This window comes from Ostrea edulis, chromosome 2 (genome assembly GCF_947568905.1).
Source record: "Ostrea edulis chromosome 2, xbOstEdul1.1, whole genome shotgun sequence".
In the NCBI taxonomy this organism is placed as follows: domain Eukaryota; kingdom Metazoa; phylum Mollusca; class Bivalvia; order Ostreida; family Ostreidae; genus Ostrea; species Ostrea edulis.
In genome coordinates this window covers 58,335,409-58,358,300 of record NC_079165.1, presented here as the reverse complement: position 1 = coordinate 58,358,300, position 22,892 = coordinate 58,335,409, and the positions used below count along the sequence as shown (strand labels likewise).

The following is a 22,892-nucleotide window of genomic DNA, read 5'->3' as shown; positions in this document are numbered from 1 at the left end:
GCCCCAGAGGTTCACTGCTGAATAATCAATCAGTCGATAACTGATTCCATTTAATTAGATAAATTTTAGCATGCCACATTCTATATATTAAATCCACACACTGGTACAAATTAATCCGGTTTACCTTTCACTCCCGAAACAAGGTTTCCCTTTATAGAATGACAGATATTTCTTATTTCGCATTTCCTAGTGAATGAGACTTATTTTTAAGCATATCTCCACTTTATTATTACAAAACTATCAAAGAGATATTTTTTTTTCTCGAGTAGATACATAACATAAACTTTTCAGCAGGATGTCATCTTCAAAAATATATATTTTTACTTTGAAAAAACTTTATTTTTGGCACCAAGCTAGTGGTTTATTCTGGATGGGTCGTCACTAGGTGGTTTATTCTGGATGGGTCGTATATTTCAGACAGCGCGTGCGGAGGGGGAGTAACATAGTTAGACTAAAGTATACTATGATATATATACATGTATATAATTATATATAACATAGTGTTAGTTCCTTGCATTTTTTACTCTTTGTGTGTGTGTGTGTGTGTGTGTGTGTGTTTTGTTTGCTATTGTTTTCTCTTTCCTTTCTTGTTTTTCTTGCTTGATAAATTTTATTTGAAAAAAAAATATGGGGAGAGGTGTAACCTCCATCCCAGCCATTCCTAAGGCTAAGCACTGAACACTTTATTTAACACCCTCCAAGCCTTCCCCAGCCTAAATCCCTCCCATTCACGACGAATGCTCATTTTAATCTGGTCTATTCAACCTACATGCCGAAATTATAGATAAAAAGATAGACCTAACGTATAAATGGACGTTCTAAGTAAGAAAGATGGTCTCGCTTAAAACCAAGGAAAAAAATCATCATCAAAGAGTTTCTGAAAAGATTTTCGCTCTTGAAAACAAACATCTAATTTGATATATATAAATACTTTTGTGACAAACGGCTTAAATTGAAAAAAGAAAGAAAGAATAATTTCAGTACCACGTCTATTCTTTTAACATTGACATTTGATGTTCGATATTCTACCAAGCATTGGTTACGTTTGACTTACTATTTAAGCGAACGCGTGGTTCCTTATTTAAATGCATGATATACTGCCTAGATTTTCTTAAATCATCTCTTATTTATGGCTTGATAAATAAATAAAATTAAGGTATGTGTACTTACATGTAATAGATTACTGGGCCTATTATTTGAGTTTCTTTAAGCCTCATGTATTACTTTGATTTTCTATCTTATTTTGATCTGAATCCATAACAGGCCGATCATTTTTAAACCTCTCAGCATATCAGGATATTTCAGCGATCGCTGACGTCATCGCTCTATTCCCTCTCCCCATTTTGAACCCCATGCCGAAAAAAACCCATCCTCTGCATCAGAGAAAATGGCGTCGTGAGTGAAAATGAACACAAACAACAGTAGTTTTGAGCACAGCCTGTCTCTGAGTGAGGATGCTAACAACCCATGGATCCAGCACTGTGAACACGAACTCACAGCCCTACCCCACCTACATCTGGGGGCAGGTTTGTAGATGAATTACATGAAGATAGAAACTGATATGATTTTATGTTTTTGGTTTCATCGAATGGTATTTTCACCTCGCACCATGTTGTGTATTACATAATAGCGATGTAGAAATTCCACTCGATACGAGATTGTAGACATTCTTATGCCCGAAATATGTTAGTTTTTGCTAGCGAATAGTGACTTTCAGGAATATTTATAACAAACTGTCTCGCTGTCATATATGAGTCACATATTATATCATTAATGTATTTTTTATCCCAAGCTTCGGAAATTTAACCACTGGAACTTATTACATTGAAATAACGAGAAAAACAAATCAGTGGCTGGAAATTTTAAATCTGTATGAAGGGGTGTTTCGGCGGATCCGATAATATGTACCTTATTTTAATATTTAAACGCCATCCAGAAGGCAGCGTTGAACTCAGCAATTTGGTGGAAGATAAAGAAATAGCGGCACGGGCAGTGGCCTTTGTTGTCAATAGCACTAGGAAAGGCATAGTCCCACTCTGTGCTGATGTGGCTAATCTTCTTCGGGCCAAAAGAAGGTAACCGACAAGAGTTATAATAATATGTTATATAATTCACACTATTAAATAGTAATCTTTTTTTCCATTTCAATTACTTTTTTTTCAGAATATGTATATATGTATCTAACTATCACATTTCAGGCTGGAAAAGAAGGTGTTTATGCTGAAAAAAGAGAACGATTTTCTGCATTCAGCCTCCTCACTAAGCAGACAGACCAGCCATTCCATAAGTCCTACCCCGGCTTCATTCAGCTCCGAGAAAAGTGCTCAGGCCGAGTTCTTATTCAATCTACCTGCTGTATGTTTACAAATTCGTTTATCTGCAGTATATAATATACAATTGCATGGCAGGAGTGATGAAATTTTCCCTATATATTTCATATAAAATCATCTTTCTTTCAAAACTTCTCTTGAAACCAATTTCTCTTTAATTTTGTAAATGTAATTAGTTTCTGTTGTGATTTTTTTTTGTGTTGAGAAGTATTGCAGAGATACACGTGTATAACAATTTAATCTTAAGAATAAGTACTCTGACAATAAACTGTGTTAAAATTGTCATGTATCATAGGAGTATTATAGAATGATGTGAATATACCGAAAATATTTCTGATATATCAGCCTTTTCATTTCATGCAATTTTCGTTGGGGAGGAGTCTAATTCGGGCCTAATCTAGTTTTTATACAAATCTATCTAAGGTTTTTGGCTTCTGAAATCGTGGATGTTATGCGTTAAATTTCTTCATTAAACTTTAGATTTGATCTGAATTAAATCTGTCGTGTGAATCTGATCTAAGACAATTTTCAAAGGGAATTATTAAAAAAAAAAAAAAAATCAAAATTTTTGTGATGTCGTATTCAGTAATGAGGACATTGTTTGTTTCCGATGTTTTGAACTAGAAATTACTGAATTATATACATAAATTGAAGAATGTCTACATTGCTTGTGAATTTGTTATTCAGGATAGAAACAGACCATGCTCTCGGTGTAGTCAGCGCTCAAGTACCATTAGTAGTTCTCCAAATTTTGATAAAAATCGACAAAGACTTTCCAGTCTGCAGTATTCACCCGCCAGTAGTCATGGAGACGAACCGACCAATAGGAGACAGTTTTCTCTGCGTGGAAAGCGTTCACGTTCTGATAGTTGTGATGGTGTGTATTATAAGTATTATAAAAATAAATATTATCCACGATGATATGTATTTTGAGTACCACAAAAATTGAATTATCCACGATTATGACATTTTAATTACCAGAGGAACGAAGCTGATATAATAAACCATGATACAGGTATATTGGTATATTATATATATATATATATATATATATATATATATATATATATATATATATATATATTTGTGTGTGTGTGTGAATTTTACACACACCCAAAGTAATTTCATATCCTCTTTACAACAACAAATTATTTTCGTACTCGGTACTCTTTCAACCAATCCAATTCCTTATCAAAACAGAAATTAATTTATCATACATTTTAAACTTTTGCAGCTTTCAAAGAACATCCTTTCTCCACAACGGAAGCAGAAGTCCACGCCGAACTTAAGGATATAGAATTTAATTTCATAGAGGAAAACTTAAATGGACAGTTACCAGATGAACATATTTTAAAAGATGATATATTTGATTTTGATAACAATGACAAGGAAGGTATATTGAAAACAGCAAATCAAAATGGATGTGAAATGGACGACCTTGAACAGAACACAGAATTTGAAAGACGGGAAAAGTTTTCAAACTCTGTTTCATCCACTGATGATAATGTCGCAAATTTGACGACTGTCACTCATGAAAAATCAAAAGGAACAAATTCTGATAGAGACTCGAGAAGCAGTATACAAAATGAGATGGATTACGGAGAAAGTGATCTAAGTGTGTGTGTGAGACCAAGTTCTGACGCTCTAACCGACGGGAAATACCAAACGTTTGCTGAAAAAAAGTAAGGGACTCTGAAGTACAGTAGAAACTTTTTTCTACATATTTCACTTTAAGCGTATGATTTCATTATTTAGAATGCATGATATTGTTGTTGTTTTGTTACGCACATATATTATTAATGAGTACTTGGGCGCGAATTGGTACTAATTGTAAGTTCATTTCAGGGAGACGGACTCTTGCATCATGGCAGCTCAAGAAGGGTTGGAGGACAAGTTTGCTCAAAGTAAATATATTTCAATAGGTGACATCATGAAATATACGCAAAATAACAAAACCCATAGTAAAAACGATGACCCGAACTGAAATATGACTCGCATCAACTGTCAATGCGTTGTTTACCTGCAACACATCTAGTTAGGCAAGATTTTACTTACCGAAATGGCGTCATCTCTTGGTGGTCGTTTCCTTCAAATCACAAATGTAAACTTGAACAAAATATGAGCACGTAAAAAGAATACACGAGGCTATCATATAAATACATGTATTGCATGCAAGTGATGGTAACTATACTAACATTGGAAATTATTAAACCAAGAAAACCGGTGGATAATTTTTTTTCGAGGTGTGACAATTTCCATTGTTACCCACACTTGCATGCAATGCTTAATATATTAAACTAAATGGTATACATGTAAACTATTACGGGTGACAAACTTTAAACGAATCGTTGCATGTTTTTGATGTGAATCATATGTGCATGAATTCCGCGCAGTCAACATTTTTGCACTACCGCCCGTTATCAAGTTATGTTGACCGTTACTACGTTCTATCGCGCTGGAAGGCGTGGTTTTATCATTCAAAGGGTGATAGTATTTTTCTCAAATGTTTCTCAATCAGAGTCAAATAATTTACATGACAGTATGATATATTGGGTTATGGACCGAATGCAGCTCACATTCATTGGGTCAGTAAAAATGTAGCACAATATTTTAAATCCTGCATGTAAATGTAGTTATGAAAGTAAATTCTTACATTTGCATGTATCGCGATATGTTCCATTTTATGCACAATGGTAAAACATAGATCTATAGTAAAAGAATGTCTTGGGATTAAAATCATATTGCAATTTAAATAGATATTGGTTTTAAAAATGACATAGTTTTTAAAACGTATAATAAAACTTGACATGTTTTCTGTATGTAATCTGAGATTCCCCGCTTTTACATTGTGACTTGTGCGAGGGAGAGTTTGTGCGGAGCCTGTATTGAAAAGTGTGAGAGTCTGTGCGGAGCCTGAATTGAAAAGTGTGATGTCAGCGATAACAGCTGGTGTCACAATTTGCCGAATTGCCTACCGTTTACAGCTTTATTTCGCGGATACGCGATGATTCAGTAATCGGATAATTATTCTACTTGGCCCTACCCCGAGATATCGTGCGGAAAGAGCAGCCAGCCTAATCTTTCAGAGATCATCATTAGTAGATTAGTAGCATAAATTTACATGGTATTAACGAATCATAATCTCAATCGGATTATTTTGTGCTTCAAAATCAGGCCGGAAAACAAATTAATGGAATCTTCGTACCCATGTTGACATGGTTTTGTTCCATCTGCTGATGACAAATAAACACGTGACGGGCGTGTCATCCTGTGTCGTCAGGTGGTGCACTATATTTATTCATTTTTTGGCTACCATTTTAGATATTGAGCATACTTTTGGTGTGTAGTTGTATATTGACGAGTAAGTTCTACTAAGATTGACGTACATTCAAAGTAGTTATAGCTCTGAATTTCAGAAGAGTTGACATATTTCAAGAGCTGTTTGTGTGCTAGCGATGATTGGATATATTAAGCTGAATTTTGGCATGTAAGTTGCATATCGATAAGTTACAGATGAAACTCAAATTCCGCCCTGATTGATGTACTTTCATTAGAGTTATGGCTCTTGGGTTTCCAAAATTTCACGGTTTTCATGGTTTTCTGGATTGTTCGCTCGCTATGCTTTGGGATATTGAGCCGATTTTTGGTTATTAGTTTTAACTGAAGAGTCACAGATTAAGATTAAAATTCACCCATTACTTTACAACAGAATTATAGTCCCTTAGACTGAATCCTTAGACTGAAAATTTCCATCATAGATTCAGAAAACGTTTCCTACTGATTTAAGATGCATATGCAAGACTGTATATACATGTATTTGGTGTGAAGTATTTAAGATAAAAGATTATCTTATCTTCAGCAAGGTTATGGCCTATGGACTGTTTCAGACAAGCAGATGTTGATGTACCCTTTTCGAGTGTAAATTTGACAAGTTACAAATCAAAATAGACATGATAATAATTATTTATTGGCTATTTGGCTGTACACAATGTCTTTTCTACCGTGCGGGAGTATCCGTGTCGTATCTAGTTTTAAAACAATCTTTTCAGCTCATCGGAGCAGAAGCCTTAAGTGAGCTTTTCTGAGCAAGATTTTTTTTGACATTTGAATATCTGTATGACATAATTTAATATTCTTCTCAAGAGAACCATTACTGTGCCGATTAGTATTCTCCCAAAGTTGTCTTAAAGCATCCTCGGGTAAAGGTGATTTTGTTAAAATGCTTCCTTTAGGAGGTAAGTTAGACATAGTTTAAGTAGAATGTGGTGTTTCAAGTATTCTCAAGAACCACTTTATCAGTAAAGCTGAAACTACCTTTATACTGAAGATTAAACTTTCTTCAAACCGTGAGTGGTATGTCCTTGGAAATGCTTTGAAAGAATATACGATATGCACATGTTGGGAAACTTCGACACATATTCTTGGATGCCAACATGCATTTTCTTGAGACCAAACAAAGTGTCATTGAACATATAGCGTTACACTAATGAAAATCAAACCATCAGTTTTGAAGGCGAGATGACAGTGTCTCTCGCTCTGCGACAGGAACTTTCATCGATATGTTGAAAAGAATGATAACGATGTAGGGGTCTTTTCATTTGCATCTTGAACGTTGAATGGTTCAAAATGAAAAATCTCAGCTTCTCCTATCCGGAATTAAGGAAGAAAAAATGTGTTGTCATGTTGAATGGTTGTTGAAAAAAGACGGTGGAACACTGAACTAAAACAAGAAAGTGACAGAGGAATAGTGTACTTCACATGAGGTTGTCGTGTCAGCGATAAACACTCGGCAAAGCGTCCATGGATAGGGCTATGCCACAACTTAGAGAGCATGGAAAAAGGACAAACCACTTTTGCCCATGAAGAGGAATATCCAAAGCGATAAGAACGGACCACCGAGTGAGGTGATGATAAAATATATATCAAAGACTGACTGTCATTCGTATCGGAACACCATTCCGTTCACATTGTGATATTTGCAAGCCTTTTCTTACTAGAGATGCTTTTCGACATCTAAGAACTACCTAAGAAAGGGTGTCATCCGTATGAACGACGTAACACTAACCATTCAAATGTCAACATCTGTTTACCATGGTCGTCTTGGGTCTCACAACGTCGAGAACATTCAAATGTCAACATCTGTGTACCATAGTCGTCGTGGGTCTCGCAACGTCGAGAACATTCAAATGTCAACATCTGTGTACCGTGGTCGTCGTGGGTCTCGCAACGTCGAGAAAATGGATGTGGGTGATGAAGCTTTTACTCAAGAGGGCAACTCAAATATAATCGATAGCGTTCCCAACAACTGTATAATGATTTAAAACGCAGAATAACTTCATCAAGGGGATCGAATGATTCTGATGATTGCTCATTGATACATTCTTTATCCTGCTAGAACACTTTTTAGAATCTGATTGTGAAGGGATTAATAAAAGACTCCAATGAGAACAAGGATGACTGGAGATTCATTAAGTGTGTCCACCACAGGGATTTACAACATTTTCATACAATGGAGGAAATGGAAAGTTTGATCAGAAGGCACCAAGTCCTTTTCAAACATTGACGCTACCATTAACATGCCACGACAATCGCTCGTTTGAAGTTTCCAAGAAACTTTGGTGAATAGATGCCATGTGAACACGTTACGGATCCTTTATTATCTATTTGACATCGGAAATACATCGGTTAAGAGCCAACATTTTTTAGAAATACGATAAACGAAAAGGTCTATTCTGTGACTCGGCAGAACATCTCTTTTTCAGAATCGACCACGGAGGAAGTCTCTCTGTACCCAGTGTCGACAAGTCGCTGACGGAGAGGAAAACAGAAGTTCTGCATGGACTGGTTTGCGAGTCGGAGTATTCAGTTGCAATCATCCTTCCGCCGTTAACCCGCAGTTAATTCGCAGGTCGGTGTAGTTTTACTTAAGAAGAGAGTCGGCCACTTCCTCAGCAAATCTCCGATCAAGGGCGGAAGGGGAAAACGGGCGATATGCACGGACTACTCTATGATTCGTCAGAAAGTCTTTTGTCTAGACCTGAATGAGGAAGGCTTTATTAGGACCGGGAGCCTCTTGGTGGTTTGCTAGAGGTCAGACAAGGGAAAACCTACAGTCTGCAAGGACTGCTCTCGGAGTGTTCGGTCGCAGGCGGAAGTGGTTGTAAGAATACCCGTCCTACATCTGTCGTTTACCCGCGATATCAGGGCACTGCTGAAACTGAAGACATGAGCAAATCGACTAGTGAACCCTCCCCACCCATTTGAATGGATCGCATTATTGTATTTGAAACTTCCACAAGTCTAGCCTCACCTTCAAAATGATATTGAAAACGACAGCAGTACAGGCACTGGGAGTAAGCATTAAACAGATTGCGAATCCGACAACACGTCTGACGTCAGTATCGTGATGAACAACGTTTGGGAAGATAACGATCCATTATTCCAAGGAAATGCAAACAAACTACTCGTTGACGGTATGATACAAGAAGAAACCAGACAGAAACTTGTTTGTGCAAAACTTTAGAAATATCAACCTTTCTCGTGGGAAGTGCATTGCATAGAACCAGACACAGCCACTGCACAACCTGCTCTAAAACGTTTAGCTATCGAACTTAATCATAGTGTTTTATTTTTATAATTTTACAGATATATAAGATCTTATGTCCTACTGTCATTTAATTTCATTTAAAATGTATTATATCGTTGCATTCCTCTTCTTAGCCTTGTAAAGCGCCTTAGAGTAATTTGATTTATATAAGGCGCTTTAAAAAATTTATTATTATTATTATTAAAACGGTATGGTGTTTCCCCCTCATCCATACTAATGTTTCTTAGATATACTCATAACCTGTCACACACCACGGAATATGTTGCAGGCTGCTCCAAAACCCGTGTATCCTCTACAGCAATACTAAAGAGTTAGCCATAAGGTAGATCGACGCCCTACATCCCGACAAAGTGCAGTAACCCTAGTACAGGATAGATATCCTCCTCAGCATACTTCCTAACAACAAACGTATTAGTCCTCATTTTACCTCCCCATAGTGTCTTTCCAAAGGTGTGATCTTTGAGATACTTCGCCTCTTGGGTAACCAAATTTTCAAGATCACCATTCTTCCATCTTCATAACTCTCCGATCAAACAACGATAAAGGATGACATCGCTTCGGTAACACGATTTCACTTGTGATATTTCTGTATCACAAGTGGCATCACATTTTAACCTTAGTTCTTTTATAAAGTTTTGGTAAAAGTCTTAATCCAATATTCAATTATAGTTCCAATATCGTTGACCTCCTTCCCAACACTTAATATAGAAAACTTTTATACTCAGTATAGGATGTACTATGAACAAAACCAATCTAGTTATTTCCAATTTATTTGAAAACTCAGTTCAACTCATTAGAACATAAATGTAATTGTACAATAAATCACAATATAGAACCTCATAATACATAGTCATGTCCTTCTAAAACTTCATATACACTCTTCTTTTCTTCATTCACCAAATTGGAGTCCCATGGGGATCCGAAGTAGAATAGGTCCTCAGTACCCCTTGCTTGTCATAAGAGGCGACTAAATAGGGCGGTTCTACGGATGAGACCGTTAAAAACCGAGGCCTCGTGTCACAGCAGGTGTGACACGATAAAGATCCCTCCCTGCTCAAAGGCCGTAAGCGCCGAGAATAGGCCTAAATTTTGCAGCCCTTAACCGGCAATGACGACATCTCCTTATGAGTGAAACATTCTGGAGTGGGATGTTAAGCAATATACAACCAACCAAAGTTTCTACCACTATAACTTATATCCTGAAAATGCTTAATCAAGACTATCGTACTATATACATTCCTGAAACTTCTCCTCTACCATTCCTGAATCCTTTACACTTGCAGCTAATCTTCCTGCTTCAACGTGTGACTCTACTAAAGCTGGCAGTCTACTGTAATACTGGGCACTTCCTTCCCCAAACCATCCATGTCTCATTATCTGACCCATATCACTCATCCAAAAGGAGATAACCAAATTCACTGCACAACCTGCCCTTAAACTGTGTGGGGTCTCCCCCTCATCCATACTAAGGTTCCTTAATGTACTCATAACCTGTCATGTTGCAGGCTGATCTAATACTTGTGCGTCCTCTACAAAAATCCCAAAGAGGAAGTCAAAAGAGAGATCATAGCCCAAATCCCCACATCCCGAAACAAACTGTTGTAACCCAAGTGCAGGGCAGATATCCTTCTCAGCACACCTCTCGACACACAACAACAAACATGTTACTCCTCAGTTTAGCTCCCCAAAGTATTTTCCCAAATGTGTTATTAAACACAAAAGAATAATCTTTGAAACACTTCACCTCTTGGGTAACCAAATTTGCAAGATACTCAGCCCTATCTCCCCAGCACAAAACTGCAACTTAAATCAAGCCTAGTCTCGTTACAAAGCATATTTCTCCTCAACTGATTTGGAACTCGAGCTTTGTCGACTCCTAATATAACCCACAATGGCCCAAATCTTAGTCATGAAAATAGGTCAGGCCTGTTTAGGTAGCAAATGAACTCTTGCCTATTCCTCTTGTACCAGTATTCCTTCCCTACATTTGATGTAGCTGGATTCTCTGAGCCAAGAGCCCCATTCCAAGATCTTCCAAATCCCATCTTATTAAATACATGTATATTCAACAGTCTATTGATTATCAAAAGTACAGTACCTGAGGCCAAACCAACTGGACAACTACATTCAAATACCCACTTGCTTCCTAGAAAATGACATTCTATCCTATAAACCCGACTCCTACCACTCTGATCCTTCTATATCAAAGATCTCCTGATGGTATCAGGTGTACATCTTGTCATCTCCTTACCTGACACCCTCGCTACTAATTCAAAGATCTCCTTTTCTCTTAGAATCCAGTGACGACGGCCATTTAACTTCTTCCGCCTGTCATTCAAGGTTTGAACATCAGAAAAGATTCAACACGTTTGTTCTGTCCGTAAGCAACCAATGTCCATTTCAATCCCCTGGTATCAAGAACATACGCTTTCTTTATAGGAACTCATGTAATCCCTTATATCCTGGCAACCTAGCACAACACTAGAAATCTTACAACTTTCAATAAGAGGCCACCATATAGGCACCAGCTGTATACATGAAAAAACCTCATACACACATAGGAACTTTCCTTCAACAGTGACAGCACCAGAAATATAATACCAAAATGGAGGAAATATATTAGGATCAGTCTCCTATTTAAGATCCTTAGCAAACACATCAACCCCTGCAGTAAAGACATCGGACAAGGTGTAAAGTGCCGCAACAACTCGCCCTTCTCGTCCCTCGTTGCATTATAATCAGAGGTCAAATCAAAAGCATGGGGACCAAATGCTTTTTCAATTAAGCCCCAAGCCTTCCTTTCCAGCACAGAGTCAGCATAATTAATACTCCATGAAAGTGCATCAGCCTCATTCAACTTTGAGGGAACATACTGCAAATTCAACTAAAAATTTAATTGTAAAGTCAAAGAAGAAAAAAATACTTTTTGTACTACAATTCAACGCACTATATTTACCCCCTTGATCCTGCCAAACTCAAAGTACAGCCATATTATCCGTCCACACATTCACCCTAGTGTGAGCTATACTCTGCCAAAGAGTCAACAATACTTTATAAACAGGATCTGTCTCTTTCAAATGAATAGGTCTTTGATCATTCTCTTCCTAAGAATCACTAACCTCAAACCTTTTCCACTCTGATCTACAACTGCTCCATACTTGTATAAGGATGTATCGGAGGATAAAACAACCTGCCTAAGACCCTTCCTCTTCCACCGACAACATCCCTCCCAGGAATCCAGAAAACTCCTATACTCCAATTCCTTCCTGAGCTCATCAGTCAAACACACAAGCTTACTACCCTTCACAGCCCTAGAGATGGTTAACCTCCCTACATAACAACTTATACCCCAGAACTCCCAAGCCAATAGATACACACTTACCAGCAAATCGCTGAAGTTTCTTCACAGGAACTTCCCTTGAACTCACCCAAAGCTTTAAATCTATGCTTCTTGCACCCTGGCAAAATATAAGCCTGTCTACAAGAATCTACGAATAACCCATTAAACTTGACACGTGTTGATGGGACAAAAGAAAACTTAGTGCCAAAATATAACCCAACTGTGTCAACACCTCTCCTACAATATATGCAACTATATATTACTCTGCTAATGGGTGAACTCCTCTTGAAACATTTGAATTTGCTAACCTGAACTGTTACTTATGACAGGCTCAGAAGATAAGGTATCACTACCATGCCAATGGTCTGATGAATAAAAGGTAATGACATAGACCCCACACACCCGTAGCCAGGGGGGGTGGGGGGGTCGTGGGGTTCGTACGAACCCCCCCCCCTTGAAAACTACTAAGCAGTATTAAAGTCGGCATTTTGTTTGAATTGTGACTATTAAAGTCGGCATTTTTTATGAAAATCATGAAAATTCATAGTAAAAAAGGCATGATTCCAAAATTCAAATTAAGTGCCAGGAAATTGCTAGATTGCAGGATTTTGCACCAAATACCCCAGACCCCCCCTGCCGTAGTGGCACCTCGCGGTGCGAGGTGATAGACTCGCGTTGCGAGTCTATGTAACCCCCCCCCCCTGAAAAATCCTGCCTACGGGCCTGCCCCAAGGGGATCACTGTATATAACCACCATATTGCAGCATAAAATATCTCTGAGAATGTTGTGATTATCGTATATATAACCATGTCCAGATTTCTCATCAGTTGTTACCAACAATGCCTTATCCTCAACCAGACTATGAACACCCCTCAATGTATCAAACTGAAAGGGAAGGTCCCTCACCCAGAGATTTAAATATCTATCATCATGACACAATCTCGGTTTGTTTGGTTAAAGGCATAATAGTACAGGGGATGCTTACTCCTACTGATCCCATCTCTGGTATGTCCAGGGGTCCGTGTTTGTCTGATCCCACCTCTGGTATGTCCAGGGGTCCGTGTTTGTCTGATTCCACCTCTGGTATGTCCAGGGGTCCGTGTTTGTCTGATCCCACCTCTGGTATGTCCAGGGGTCCGTGTTTGTCTGATCCCACCTCTGGTATGTCCAGGGGTCCGTGTTTGTCTGATCCCACCTCTGGTATGTCCAGGGGTCCGTGTTTGTCTGATCCCATCTCTGGTATGTCCAGGGGTCCGTGTTTGCCCGACTCTTTATTTTGTATTCCTTGTGGGAGCTATGAAATTGATCACTGTTCGTTATCTTCACCTTTCATATGGGACATCTCATAGTCACCAATGTTACCAAGAACTCTTATCGCACCAGATCTAATTTTCTTATTCAAAACCTGAGATATAAAATCATCATACTTTTTACATATAGATGAGTTATGGAAGATTTGGAGGGCGTTCAAAACCGTGGCTTTCCACGCAAATTTGCTCTGAAGTGAGTGAAAAACTCTCACATCCACTTCCTCTGTAAGTCACTTCCTCACGCTCCAAAAGTTATCTTCATTTACTCCACTCCTCTTTAACACATTCAGACATATTTCTGGCCAACTGTTCTGCAATGAATGTATCTGGTGACTGATCCAAATCAAAATTTGACCCTGCAATCACAAACTCTGCACAAAGGTGGTGATTTGCAAGAGAAGGTGTCCCACCACTGATTGTCACTCACTCTCCGTCTTGACGAGGAATTATTCCAATATGATTAAATACTGTCATTTTTTCAAACTCAACCCGATTACCACTAGTCAACATTGAAGCTCCCTAGAAGGTATATTCCATTTCAGCCTCCTGTACATTGACAATCATCAGTGGAGTTCCTTCATTAATCCACAAAAGCATCAAAGTCCTAGGGGTTATAAGATCAAGATTGATTGTATTTTGTTTAACGTCCCTCTTCGGGAATATTCACTCATGGAGACGTCACCAATACCGGTGAAGGGCTTCAAATTTAGGCCTATGCTCTGCGCTTGCGACCATTAAGCAGTGAGGGTTCTTTAGTGTGCCACACCTACTGTGACATGGGACATCCGTTTTGAAGCTCATCTCCGAGGACCCGTTACATTCACACCTGATGCCGAACGTTTAGCGGTCTATAGGAGTTATGAGATTATCTTCACCTTTTCATATTATAATCTTTATTTTTCCCTTTCAAAAAGCAAAATTCACAACAGAATATCACTATCATTTAATTTGAATCCACATAAACAAAGTAACTTATATCCTATAGAACTATGCGCTTCCCCACGGCGACATTTGTTATCTCCTTCACGTTTTCCAGCTGCCCGTCCTTTACTCTGACAGAAAAGTAAGCCCTTTTAAGCTGTGCCTCTTCTTCAAATGGACGGACTGAAACATCTAAAAATGTAAATCAAATGTAATGCGTAATGACGTGTCCTCGATCTGAATCTACACTGCCGGACATTTACGGAATTTGGAAATAAGCTAAAAACACCAATTAATTTTAGGTTACTCTTTTCAAGTAATTACCATTTACAATTCCCATCAAAATTATTCCAGAAATACTTTTTAAAACACGCACATCATCTAGGTATATTCGTACAAGCACCGTTCCACGGCATCTCATACATCAAGCTAGACTAGTCCCCTACAATAATGGTGTTGTAGCGTAACGGAATACACTGAGTTGACCGGAGCTTGATAGCAGACATATAGACATGTTTTCAAAGTCATCTGTGATGGGCTAGTTATCCGGAAACGCGAAAAAGAAAGTAGAAACCCACCTGATGACCAAAAAAAAAAAAACCACACCAAAAACAAAAAACGCCGCAGTTATTAGTATGATTATTGCTTTAAAACTTATTCGTTATTGGCACACTGATTCTAACTACGGATTACTCCGTTTACCTGATCAAGGGCTCACGGTAGGTGTGACCGGTTGACAGGGGATGCTTACCCCTCCTAGGCACCTGATCCCACCTCTGGTAGATTCTGGAGTCGTGTTTGTCCTACTTTCTAGTTTGTACTCCTTTTTAAAAGTTATGAGATTGATCACTGTTCGTTATCTTCACCTTTTCATTATATTCAAGATAACCCAAAGATCAACACAATTAACGACCCGTTATGTGTTCGATCAAGGATATGTACTAATTTAGAATTAGAGATTTTTTATGATAATTAATCTGAATTTCTCGTACAAATGTTGAGTTTCCAATTCTAAATACATGTATATAACAAACAAGAAATTTTGATGTAGGTAAGTTGCTGAATTCAAAACTAACTGAAGAACTAGGAGCTGCAAAGAAAGAGATCGAAAATTTGAAGAAAATTCTAAGGGAATTGGAGGTTGGTAACGTTTGATATAATTTTTTTAGAAGACTATTATGCTTTCATTTGTTACTGATTTGAGTATATACATGCATTTTGTATTCTGAATTATTTATTCATGCTTATAGCCAAGCAAAATCGACAGACGCACGTATGACACACTGTTCATTGAAAACGAAGTTGGGGAAACAAAAATGGAATACCTGGAAAAGAGATTGTTGAACAACAATAATCGCCAAACCAAATCTAGTGAAAGGCAAGTCACCAGTTTTATGGACAATACTAGATTTATTAAATTTTGGTAAACATGATACAAGAAAAACCTGTACAAAACTATATAAATCAGATGGTCTCGTAATGGAAACTTGTATCTAAGCAGTGTGTACTTCAATGGACTTTGTCCTTTCTAAAAGTATACATGTACTTGAACTTTGATGGTTTTCTTTTTTACATCTAGGTATTTAAAACACAAGGTGACTCCAATCTCGGCATATCTGTCGCAGCCTTTGTATGGATGTAAATGCAATGCATGTGAAGCTGTGTTCTCAAGCTCGGAGTACATTTCTGAAGCCGACCAAGAATTTGCAGATAGAAAGACATTTTCTGTCAGGTCTGGAATATAGTATATGTTGATATTACTTAACGTTATCCGCATCCATCCTCGGACAGTTTTCATTCATAAATAATTATGTATCAGAAAACTGTAATCATTCGCGAGATTTTCTTCTGTTTACAATGCTGAGACAGTGACTGCTCCTACATATATATGTAGAAAGTTATTCTAGAATTCCACTGTTGTTTTATATCTCACCACTAATTAGATACACTTGTACTCACATGTAGAAAGTTATTCTAGAATCTCCACTGTTGTTTTATATCTCACCACTAATTAGATACAATTGTACTCACGTGTAGAAAGTTATTCTAGAATCTCCACTGTTGTTTTATATCTCACCACTAATTAGATACAATTGTACTCACGTGTAGAAAGTTATTCTAGAATCTCCACTGTTGTTTTATATCTCACTACTAATTACATACACCTGTACTCACATGTAGAAAGTTATTCTAGAATCTCCACTGTTGTTTTATATCTCACCACTAATTACATACAATTGTACTCACATGTAGAAAGTTATTCTAGAATCTCCACTGTTGTTTTATATCTCACTACTAATTACATACAATTGTACTCACATGTAGAAAGTTATTCTAGAATCTCCACTGTTGTTTTATATCTCACCACTAATTAGATGCACCTGTACTCACATGGAGAAAGTTATTCTAGAATCTCCACTATTGTTTTATATCTCACCACTAATTAGATACAATTGTACTCACATGTAGAAAGCTATTATAAAATCTCCACTGTTGTTTTATATCTCACTACTAATTACATACAATTGTACTCACATGTAGAAAGTTATTCTAGAATCTCCACTAATTAGATTCACCTGTACTTACGGATTTTTTTTAATTTTGAATTTGATTATTCTATATGGAATGCATTGAATGCAAGGTTACAGAAAAACTTATACAATTTTAGCACATTTTTTATCTGTCCCATTCTGCCTTGCAAACGACCATCGCTCAAGTCTCTTTTGACCTTCGTCTTTTCCTCATTTTTTTTTCCATTCTGGTGTCCATCGGAAAGAGACTAACTAGGTTTTTGTTTTCCCTTCTCATGATGTGTCCAATCCATCTACACCAACTCTGCTTTATTTCAGTTTCGACGTTGCTCTGTTTCGTCTTTGCACAAAGTTCTTAGTTTTAGGTCTTCTATTGGCAGAATGTTTTACCGATTTCACATCTTCTATTGGCAGAATGTTTTACCGATTTCATATCTTCTGTTGGCAGAATGTTTTACCGATTTCACATCTTCTATTGGCAGAATGTTTTACAGATTTCATGTCTTCTGTTGGCAGAATGTTTTACAGATTTCACATCATCTATTGGCAGAATGTTTTACCGATTTCACATCTTCTGTTGGCAGAATGTTTTACAGATTTCACATCTTCTGTTAGCAGAATGTTTTACCGATTTCACATCTTCTATTGGCAGAATGTTTTACAGATTTCACGTCTTCTGTTGGCAGAATGTTTTACAGATCATTTCACGCACAAAGGTGTTGAATATCATTTCTTGAAGTTTATTTGTCCCAACCTCTACGTCTCCGTACCACACAACAGTACTCACTTTACATTATCAGTGTATATCTTCATTTCAGTGTTATGACTGATTTACCCATTTCCTCATATTGTCGCTAGTTAAAAAAATTCTATTTTGCTTATACTTGTTTTCATATCTTCAGAAGTTTAACTGTAATGGGTTTTGTTATTTCCTCCGCTGATGCTAAGACCAATACTGTTTGCCACTTTGTTGAGTTTCAGAATATGGTTTTAGCTCACCTGAGCCGAAGGCTCAAATGAGCTTTTCTGATCAAAACTTTCTGTTTTCCGTCGTTGTCGTTGGTGTCGTTCTCATCGTTGTCATAAACTTTTCACATTTTCATCTTCTTCTCCATGGAGAACCACTGGTCCAATTTCAACCAAACTTGGCATAAAGCATAATTGAATGAAGGGGATTTAATTATGTTCAAATAAAGGGTCATGTCCCCTTCAAAGGGGAGGTAATCGCAAAAATAGGGTGGGGTCATTTAAATATCTTCTTCTCAAGAACCACTGGGCCAGAAAAGCTGAAATTTACATGAAAGCTTCCTGACATAGTGGAGATTCAAGTTTGTTAAAATCATGACCCCGGGGGTATGTTTGGGCCATAATAGGGGATCAAAGTTTTATATGCAGATATATTGGAAAATCTTCCTCTCCAGAACCACTGTGCCATTTTCATTCAAACTTGATACAAATCATCCTTAGGTGAAGGGAATTCAAGTTTGTTCAAATGAAGTATCATATCCCTTTGTAAGGGGAGATAATCACAAAAATAGGGTGGGGTCATTTAAAAATCTTCTCAAGAACCACTGGACCCGAAACGCTGAAATTTGCTTGAAAGCTTCCTGACAAAATGGAAATTCAAGTTTGTAAAAATCATGACCCCTTGGGTAAGGGTGGTACCACAATAGGGGATCAAAGTTTTACATGCGAAGGGAACCAAACTATATATCACAAAGCATCCTTATAGATGAAATTTGTTATATGAAAGGCGATACCCGTCTACAAGGGCATGTGATTATTAATGAATTTGTAGTCAAGTTTAATAATTCAGTTTAATAATTAATAGATTTTTAGTCATTACTTTTGAAAAGTTTTTTCTGAACCAAGCTTCTTGTATAATGATGGTTTTGCTCAAGCTTGTTTATTGCTAGAAACTACTGCTCAGGTGAGCGATGTGGCCCATGGGCCTCTTGTTCATTGCTTCTACGTACTGGTGTATGAGATCAACATTAGGAAATGCAACAAGATAACGTTTGACCTTTGATTAATTGATTTTTTGAGGATCTAGATTTAGCTGATGACATTTCTTGTTTTGAGGGGGGAAGGGTATTTTTTTTATGTCACCACAATGTGCATAACATTTATCTTACAGGTCTTGAGACTGAAATCGATTATTTCGAATGTCATAACATCTCATTAACATGGTTACTACATGTATACTTAAACAGGTTCCCATTCCCAGGTCTGTGGCGTGTCAAATGTTGCATTTGATTATTTTTGTTTGTATTATATTATGTAGTCTATATCTTTATGGACGGTCGTTTGTGTCAAAATGTATAACATTTGCAGTGTTATAATGAATAAAATGTAATATCTCCTTTTCCAGTCACAAATTGCAGGTTCAACTTAACGACCATGTGGTTGCAAAGGGTGACCGTACAGGCCACATTCGTTACATCGGTCATTTGGACAAACACGCACAACCCAACCTGTTGTATACTGGATTGGAACTCGACTCACCGGGTAAGCCATCACACAACCATAGTCTTTGAATCTTTATGCGGCCAAGTTATGATTATCTAAAATGTAACCTTTTCATTGCAGTTGGGAAGCATGATGGAGTTCTAAGTGGAAAAAGGTACTTCAACTGCCCCAAAGACCATGGTATTTTCATACCACTTCAAGAAATCATATGCAAAGTTGGGAAGAAGGTAATACGGAGGGAATTCGAAGCCTGGTACGTGTGATCAGTAAATATAAAGGTGTACTGATGTCATGTATCTTTCTAGGTTCCAAAGAAAACTCAAAGTAGAGACGAATCATTGAAAGTACATCGGAAAAAGAAAAATGATAGATTGTCAACAAAGTAATACCAACAATGCAACAGGTTTGCTCATGTATAAAGAGGTGTTTATCAGTTTAAACCAAACATCTTTGGATTCGGCATTGGTAGATAACAAAATTATTTCTGCTAATTACTATGATATAAACGATAAACAAAATCACTTGTTATAACACATTTATATACACTGTTTCAGATTAATCATATCATGTTCAATAAAATTGGTCATCTTATGTTGAATTTGAAGCTCGCCGTTACGTTCAATGTTTTACTGATATAACACAGATATACTGTCAAATTAATTACTACGACAACTCACTTAGATCAACAAGTATTGTTTTAAACACTAATCCGTAAATGTAAAATGACACTGAGCAGCGATGTCACGTTTAGGAATTTTGTATAGAATAACATTTATTTGAACTGTTCGTTCAGTGCTTTTGCATTTAGAATGTATTTTATGACAATTTGGAAAACTAGGAAATCTTCAGTATTATAAAGATCGATTGAATCATTTGTATGTTGTGACAGAAATTCAAACAACTCGGTGCATACGACTGAATACATTTCAATGTCATTACTTTTTATTGTGTACAAAGGTTTGCATAGCAACGCATGGTACCAGTTCCTTTGTAATGATTTTTGCAATATATACATTTTAAACATGACATTTTGATTTCTTGGGATTAATTACATACATGATTTCCAACCACAACTTTAATTCAATTGTCATATCTTAACGCGTCAACTGTCTGTTATGGCGACCTTTACATTGATATTCATTGTTAGCGCAGTAATATTTCAATGAATATTCTGAAATATTTGGATTTTCCTCACTTGTTGATGTGATTAATATTTTTTCAACTTCGGTAGTTACAACGTTACATTCTTACTTTGAAAAAATAAGTCCTACCAATTTTCTTCGTTTTGATAAAAAAAAAAAAAACTTCCTTTTTAAGTGAGATTTGCCCTTTTAAAGTTAGATTTATCCTTTTTAAGCGAGATTTTTATTTTGTAGTTTAAGTACTGATTCTTTTTTACCATGTTCTCCTTCTGTGAACTTCTTAAGTACTATTTTATAGGTGGTGCTTTCCTAAAGTTAGTATGAATAGCTAGTATTATTTTGACAAAAAGGCGATACTTTTATTAACAGTAATATGTTAGTATGTTTATTTTCTTTGCAAAAAATATTGTTAATTTTGAATATACAGGGTAAGGGGAAAATGTACATGACAAATTGTCATATTGTAATTTTGTCATATTGTATGTCATATTCTCATTCATTCAGTGGATTCAAATTTTACAATATGACAATAAGACTAAACAAAAGTTAAATGTTCTTGGCTGCCGTTGTATGTATTTGTTTATTTGCCATGTTTTTATATCACTCCGTCCAGCTACGCGTTCTGGTAGCAAACAAGAAAACATCACTACAAACGGCAGAGCTCTCTCACTGAGACTGAACTCTTTAATAAGATCGACAGAGCTCTCCCATTGAGACTGAACTCTTTAATAAGATCGACAGAGCTCTCCCATTGAGACTGAACTCTTTAATAAGATCGACAGAGCTCTCCCATTGAGACTGAACTCTTTAATAAGATTGACAGAGCTCTCCCATTGAAACTGAACTCTTTAATAAGATCGACAGAGCTCTCCCATTGAGACTGAACTCTTTAATAAGATCGGCAGAGCTCTCCCATTGAGACTGAACTCTTTAATAAGATCGGCAGAGCTCTCCACTGAGACTGAACTCTTTAATAAGATCGGCAGAGCTCTCCACTGACACTGAACTCTTTAATAAGATCGGCAGAGCTCTCCACTGAGACTGAACTCTTTAATAAGATCGGCAGAGCTCTCCCACTGAGACTGAACTCTTTAATAAGATAAGGGGTTTACATCTATTTTGGATGATATTTAATTTTATTTCATAGTGACGTAGATGGTTTGACAATGTATGAGTTCACACAGATATTATGTTTTCTGTAGTTTTCGGCCATCACACCAAGCATTTGTGTAATCTTGGTCTTTTCACATTAGCTGACGAGAGAGAGAAAAATTAGCAACTAGTTTACCAGTTATTGAAAGATTTCATTTTTTCGCCATTTTTAAAAAAAAATGATAATGTGAAACACATTACTGAAAACATTGGTATGAAAACGAGGGCTTATATTAAAGCCTGAATTATTGATACCATTGGAGCTTTGTGTCATGTTAATTTATTGTAGAGTTTAGCATCTCACAGATTTATGTTTAATGACCAAAGATCATATGTCTATGATTTTCATTGTAACTCAAGTAAAGCTTTTTGCTTTCTGTATATCAGACTGCCTTGAATTTTGTTAAATTGGTGATTTTGACATTTGGTACAATGTATAGTGACGAATTTCAATAAATTGTGTATCAAATCAAAATTAAACACTCTCTGGTCTTTTTTTCCCCAATCATATAATTGTGTTATAAGTTTAGATCGTGACACAGCCTATGAGTAAGAGGTAATCTATAAACTACTATCATTTTCAGAAAATCGAGTCGCATTAGCTGACGAGAAAGAAAAGATGAAATTCAGTTGATTTAAAATACACGGAATGAAATGTAAGTTCAGAAAATATCCCCGTGCCTGTGTTTCTCAAGGAAAATTGTAAACTATAGTACAGCTATACCAGAGGTCAACAGTAAGCGCAGCGGGCATACTGTTACTTTCCTTATCAACTTTGTTGCATAGGTCAATGACATGTAAATCAGTTGACAGTACTTGGCACGACGCCATACCACGACCCGGGTGGGTCACGTTGATTGCCAAACATGGAAAACGACAGTTGTGAATAAGTTCTTGATTTAAAATCTTTGTCGTTCTAAGTAAATGTAGTATTGTTGTCATTTGGAGGGATGAGGTTCACCGAGGTCGTAGGAAAATTAGATAATTTGCATGGCGTTTACGCTCACGATTTAATTTACTAAATAAATCCCGCTTCTTTGTTTAAATATTGGCCTTATGGAAGTAAATTGATGCGAAAAATGATTGACA

At 36.9% G+C, this 22,892-nt stretch overlaps 1 protein-coding gene and 1 pseudogene across 1 annotated transcript; one reads left to right on the top strand and one right to left on the bottom strand.

Moving 5' to 3' along the window:
• Nucleotides 1–1,347: 1,347 nt before the first annotated feature.
• On the top strand, nt 1,348–22,283 carry LOC125680665 (uncharacterized). The gene is made up of 12 exons (XM_048920364.2): nt 1,348–1,526; nt 1,937–2,075; nt 2,199–2,355; nt 3,018–3,207; nt 3,565–4,012; nt 4,176–4,234; nt 15,561–15,649; nt 15,760–15,887; nt 16,089–16,241; nt 19,412–19,548; nt 19,630–19,736; nt 19,815–22,283. The coding sequence occupies exons 1-12, from the start codon at nt 1,406–1,408 to the stop codon at nt 19,893–19,895; spliced, it is 1,809 nt and encodes a 602-aa protein (XP_048776321.1). The 5' UTR covers nt 1,348–1,405; the 3' UTR covers nt 19,896–22,283.
• LOC125680664 (uncharacterized) lies at nt 11,210–14,101 on the bottom strand (annotated as a pseudogene).
• Nucleotides 22,284–22,892: the final 609 nt, after the last annotated feature.